The sequence below is a fragment of the Lactuca serriola genome, chromosome 9 (assembly GCF_051521515.1).
Source record: "Lactuca serriola cultivar US96UC23 chromosome 9, Lser_US96UC23_V15, whole genome shotgun sequence".
Taxonomy (NCBI): domain Eukaryota; kingdom Viridiplantae; phylum Streptophyta; class Magnoliopsida; order Asterales; family Asteraceae; genus Lactuca; species Lactuca serriola.
In genome coordinates, this window is record NC_136416.1 from 79,467,478 (window position 1) to 79,473,336 (window position 5,859).

At 38.2% G+C, this 5,859-nt stretch overlaps 1 protein-coding gene and 1 long non-coding RNA gene across 2 annotated transcripts; one reads left to right on the forward strand and one right to left on the reverse strand.

The window, feature by feature from the left end:
• Window positions 1-820: 820 nt before the first annotated feature.
• Window positions 821-3,009, reverse strand: EMB1796 (Pentatricopeptide repeat (PPR) superfamily protein). The gene has a single exon (XM_079019590.1). It carries the CDS (start codon window positions 2,890-2,892, stop codon window positions 1,015-1,017), a length of 1,878 nt encoding a protein of 625 aa, XP_078875716.1. The 5' UTR covers window positions 2,893-3,009; the 3' UTR covers window positions 821-1,014.
• A 262-nt stretch (window positions 3,010-3,271) lies between these two features.
• LOC145074592 (uncharacterized) lies at window positions 3,272-5,033 on the forward strand. The gene is made up of 2 exons (XR_013691925.1): window positions 3,272-3,856; window positions 3,970-5,033. It is a non-coding gene; the product is annotated as an uncharacterized LOC145074592 (long non-coding RNA).
• The last annotated feature ends 826 nt before the right edge of the window (window positions 5,034-5,859 follow it).

Sequence of the window (5,859 nt, forward strand, 5' to 3'; positions counted from 1 at the left end):
CAACCACCAAGTAGACACATAAGAGTACAACAAAAGGTCAAGTTTCGTTACCACTTTGCTTTCTACCATAACTGCATTATCTCAAGCTTTTACACCATTTATACCAAGATAAAGTTAAAGTCTAATGACATTTGACAATCTCAAAAAATTGGAATCCTTGGAGACCAATAGTGTAGATGAAATCCGTTTTGTAGAAAATGTGGTATATGTACCTCAGTCAACATGCTCTCTGCAAAAAGCTCGTATTCTGACTACATTATTCACTTCTTATTATGTTTTGAATTGCATCATTCAATATGATTGATTAATTTTAAATGAATCAATATATATTTTAACAATCTGAAAACAAGTTTTGTATCTCAAATGACAACAAGGGTCAAATAAACCACAAAATTCCGAACCAGTAAATTTTCATAAAGTTTATATGATTTTTCTAGGACAACGTCGCTTTGCTGGTGGAAAAACAAATCATCTACCATTATAACCTTAATTTCAAAACTATTTTGTACCTTGAAATTTTCAAAACTTGGAAAATCTAGATATATTTGTGTTAATAATATTATGATACATTTCTAACGAATATACAAAAACGAATATGGTGTCATTTTTACAAAGGCTTAATGGGACTAAAACAAAAGATATAAGACTCAAAAGTCAAAACAATTTTAGTTATCATGAAAACTAATGCTAAACGAACAATTTTATCTAAGCAATGTTTAAACAAATTCATCATCAAAATTATGTACAAATAACATTTCAATATAATAATTCAAGTAAAGCAGAAGTTGCAAAATACCATTTTGTTATTTGCTCTACAAACTTAATCCAATGTGTCATTTTGCAATCTTATAAACATCATATGCCATTTTCAAAGCTCAATAACAAGCAGATAATCATATTATTTCAATGATTTCATTTAATCTTATAAACTAAAATGTCACTAAAGAAGAAAGAAAGTCACTACTTCATAAAACCTTATAATAACTCAATCTAAGAACAAAAAGAAAAACACCTTTATGCACTTGCCTTCTCACCAGACACATCATCCTCCTCCTCCTCCCCCTCCTCCGCCTTCACCTCACTATCCACCACCCTCTCACCACCATCATCACCCTTCAACTTAAGTGGCAAGAAATTAGAGTACACAGATGTGATTCTAGCTTTCGCCTTCTCAGTTTCCTCAGCCTCTTTAGCTGCCACCTCAGCCTCTTTAGCTGCCACCTCAGCTTTCTCTCTCTCAATATCCGCTAATAACTTCACCAAATCATCCTCCCTATCTTCTTTCTTTAACTCTTCCCTTACAAAAACCTGCAACTCATCAGAAAACTCCAAAGGCTCCTCCCTCAACATTCTACCAATCATTTCAAGAGCTTCATCATGTTTCTTGATGTCAAACAAAGCTTTCATTATAAACTTGTAGCTATCATCATCCATTTTTAGCTTAGGCACCATCATATCAAAGAAAGATTTTGCCTCATTAACTTTCCCAACTTTTACTAACCCATCCATTAACCGATTGTAAACTGTTAGATTTGGCCTCAGTTTGGATTCAATCATTGTTTTGAAATATGCAGCTGCATCATCTGGGCGATTTTCTTGGAAACAAGTGTCCATTAATACAACAAAAGTGTATTCATCTGGGGTTACCTGTTTTTCGTTCATAGTGTTGTAGAGTTCTTCTGCTTTAGCCAACATTCCATTGTTGCATAATTGCTCGATTAGATTGTTGAATGAAAGAGTGTCTGGATGACATCGTGTCTTCCCCATTTGATTGAAGGTGTTTATTGCTTCATCGAATCTTTTTTCTGCACAGTAGCCATCCACCATTAGATTATAGCTACCGAGATTGACTCTGAGAAGTATAGGTGGGTTGTGCTCTTGTAGCATTCTATCGAACAGTTTCAGTGCGATATCAAACTTTCCATTTTTAGACAGGGCATCCAGTAAGGAATTATACGCCATTGCACTCATCCTGATCTTTGATTCCTCACGCAGAGCTTCTTCGTAGCATTCCATAGCCTCCTTCTCCATTCCTTTCAAGAAATACGCTTTCATGACACTACCATAAACAACACCATCATGAACAAATCCACCTAATTTCTCTTTCAATTCCTCGTACAGATTGAAGATGCCATCAGGGTTCTCGTTCTTTGCTTGCCCAGTCATCAAATGATAATAAACAGTTGGATCGGCTTCAAACCCTTTCGATAACATGTCGTCTTTGATTTCCAAAGCCTTCTCCAGCTTATCGTTGTCAACAAGCCCTTTTACTATAATCCGGAATGTCGTTGTGTTGGGTTCAAAAGGAGCATTATCGATTAACTGCTTGTAGTGTTCCAAAGCGGTATCGATTTTCCGGCAATCCATATAGGTGTTGATGATGAGGTTATAAGAGACGATGTTCGCCGCGATAGCTGCTTGCGTGATGAAACGGTGAAGGTTAAGGAGATCTGCGTATTTAGACTGCCGGAGACAGGCGTTCATGACGGCGTTACATGTGAAGATGGTGGGTTTGCAGTTGGAGTAGACTGAGTGACGCGTCAAGAGAACGGCTTCTTGTAAATCATTTTCGCGGATGAGTTTGAGAATACGGTTATGGAGCTCGAGGCGTTTGCCGGTGAGAACAGAGACGTGTTCGGGGATTTTTGGGGCGTTAGGGTTTTGATTTGGGGTCGGAGTAGGTCGAGGCTGCGATTGGGTGTTGGAGCGGAGAGCGTTAAGAGGGGGCTCGATACGGAGGCGACGTTTTCGGCGGCGACGTTCTGCGGCGGCGTCTTCTGGTGTGGCAAATGATAGATGACGGAGAGATATGACAGCAGGGCGGAGCGGGTGGTGGTGGGTTCTCACCAGCAGTTTGAGGTGATTTAAGAAAGCTGGTTTCGAAAGAGCCATTTGCTTTAATCTTGAGAGAAACTGATTTAGGGTTCTTGAAGAGGGTTTAAGAAGGTGATGCAATGGAGGAGAAGATAGGGGCAGAGTGTATTCGACGGGATTATTGTGGATTTGGGTATGGGCTTTGTTATACTGAAATTGGCCTACTTGTACATTCTGCAGTTTTACTTGTACATAAATGATATTCGACAATGAATATACAATTTTATGGTAATTTAAAAATTTTAACACAAATTTTATTAAATATATTGAAATCAGATTAAAATAATTATCTTCTTCATATCGACACATTCTATATACTATTAATCCTGAAAAAGACGGTGAACATGAAACTTTAGCATTTCTCATTTGTGCCCCTTTTTTTCTTTCCCTTCCTACTTTGACCACATACGTTTTGTGTTTTAAAAACTTATGCCGCCTTAAAATTTGGGTAAGGCTTATCTTTATTTGGGTCATTCACACCGCCTTATTAAAAATTGGGTGAGCTTTATCTTTTCCTCCCTTTCAATTCTGCGCTTCTCTCTCTACACCCAAAAAAAATTCATGTCGTCGCTCTTACAGGCTACTGCCCACCGCCGCTATCCCCACCATTTTCCCGACTTCCGATACCGACAGCAACCCACCAACTGGTGCTTCATCTTTTTGGATATACCATAAACGAACGAAAACCCTAGCCTTAGCTACTGTTGCCACCGCCTTCGGCCCTGGTGTACCCAGATACTGTCGTCGGTGCGTTGAGCTTCCGGTGAAACCACCAAATGACCACCGCTAAGACAGTCGGCGCCACACCCCACCCACCTTCAACCTAATGAATCGTCTCCTCCACCCGGTACTTTCCTGGGAAAAACGGATGTGGAGAACAAGACAAATCCTTGACGCTTGTCGTTGCCGCTGCTGCTGCTGCTTAGTGACGGCCTCGCCGGCGGGCAGGAATAGCCACTGTCGGCCAATCCATCTTCATCTGGTATGCTTTCAACTCCGTTATTTTTCTTATATCTCAAAGCGAGGGCATCATTTTTACCCTCTTCTAATAAACGTTTTTCTCCCTCTTTCTCTTTTCGATTTCGACTCTTTCAGTGCGCCTCTTTGACGTTCCACCGCCTTCATCTCGATTTGTGTTTTAATCTATATCTTTGTTCATCTCTGATATTCTTATCTGCATCTTACCCGCTCTCTAATTTCCATCCACCACTCTCTAATTTCTATCCACCTACGTGTTGTTATCTAGAGTTTGATGGTGATGTGAATGATCACTTCATCGACCTAACACTACTCAAGCTTTCTCCCTACGATCGTCACTCTTCCTGTTAATTGGGCTGGTAGAGTCAAATTTGTAGATAGATCAGAGACAAAACAATTGTGATGAGGTTTCTATGAATTTGGCTTATAGTTTGTATGTTTCTCAAAAGATTTAAGAGTACCAGTTTGACCATTGAGAAGATGAATCCAATCAGATTGAATCTTTGAAGTTGTGTCAGGGGCAGCTAAGAAGCAAGTGAAGGAGAAGTCAATTGTGTCAAACCACAGCAGCAGCAAGTCAAAGTCAAACTCTAATGTTCACTTCTGTATTTCAATTCGTTTCTGCTTCTATCACAAAGCAAATGAAATAAAGTCCATTTTTATATTTTTACATGACATGTATATTTGTTTTGGTTGTTAAAAAAGGCGAAAGGGTCTGAACCACCTGCTAAGTTTCCAAAAGTGTCAACACCAAAAGATGATGATGATGAAGGTTTGGATGATGAAGATGACAAGGAACATGGGGACATGTTATGTGGTTCATGTGGTGAGAATTATGCATCTGATGAGTTTTGGATTTGCTGTGATATTTGTGAGAAGTGGTTCCATGGTTCGTGTGTGAAGATAACTCCAACAAGAGTTGAACATATCAAGCAGTATAAATGCCCTGCTTGCACCAACAAAAGAGCTCGCCCATGATCATGATCATGTATGTATCCATCAATCAAGCAATCAATCAGTGTAAGTCTGTTTTTATGGAAGTGGAAGTGGAACATGGTGTTTGTAGGGTTTAAATGTGCATTTCATTGAAATTAGTGACAAGGTCTTTATTTTAGTTTTTAACTAGCTGCAACAAACTTTTTCTTTCTTATAATGGAAGATTGGATTTTATGTGTTTGTCATATTATATTTTGTTATGCTCAGAAGGTGGAACAAAGTAGGAAGCGATTTGTTGTCAATATCATCATATGGGAGACATCTTTTTAATAATTTACTTTGTCAAGCAAAGTAATGTCTCACTTTTACCAAAACGAGGTTATAGGTTCAATTGGATTTAACAAAATAAAGATAAAACTTGATAAGTATTTGATGGAGATGTGATGGAAATAACAGTAAAAAAACAAATGGTGCCCATAAAAATTTTTCATGATAAAGCCCAAGGGGCCTCATGACAAAGACTGTTTGGGGATTTTATATTTCCAGTCCTTCAGTTCCTCCTCAGTCACATTGTTTTCTTATTCACATCATGTTTTAACTTTGAAGGTTCTCTGTGAACTTGCGATTGATAATGAGTGCCTTTTATGGTTTTACCCTTCTTCTATTGTTCTTCATATTGTTGCAAAACTCGGCATACTCGGCCGATTACTCGGAATCGACCCTCCACCGAGGTGAGTAATGTCAACTCGGCCAAAAAACTCGGATTTAGTCAAAATCGGCCAAACTCGATCAAAAATCGGACAAACTCAATCAAACTCGGGCCTACTCGGTCTTACTCGGGCCAACTCGGTCAAAGGGTCAAAATTGTCATAAAAAGAGAAAAAAATCAAGAATTTCAAGATTAATATGGATAATGCACTTAATGATTTATTATTTAACACAAACATGTGATTATTACTACATGTATATCGTAAATTTTCAGTAATTATCCACGTAGTGAGACAATTATGTGTATTTCAGTTTTTATGTATTCATATGTATCTAATTTTGGTTATATATTTCAATCAAATT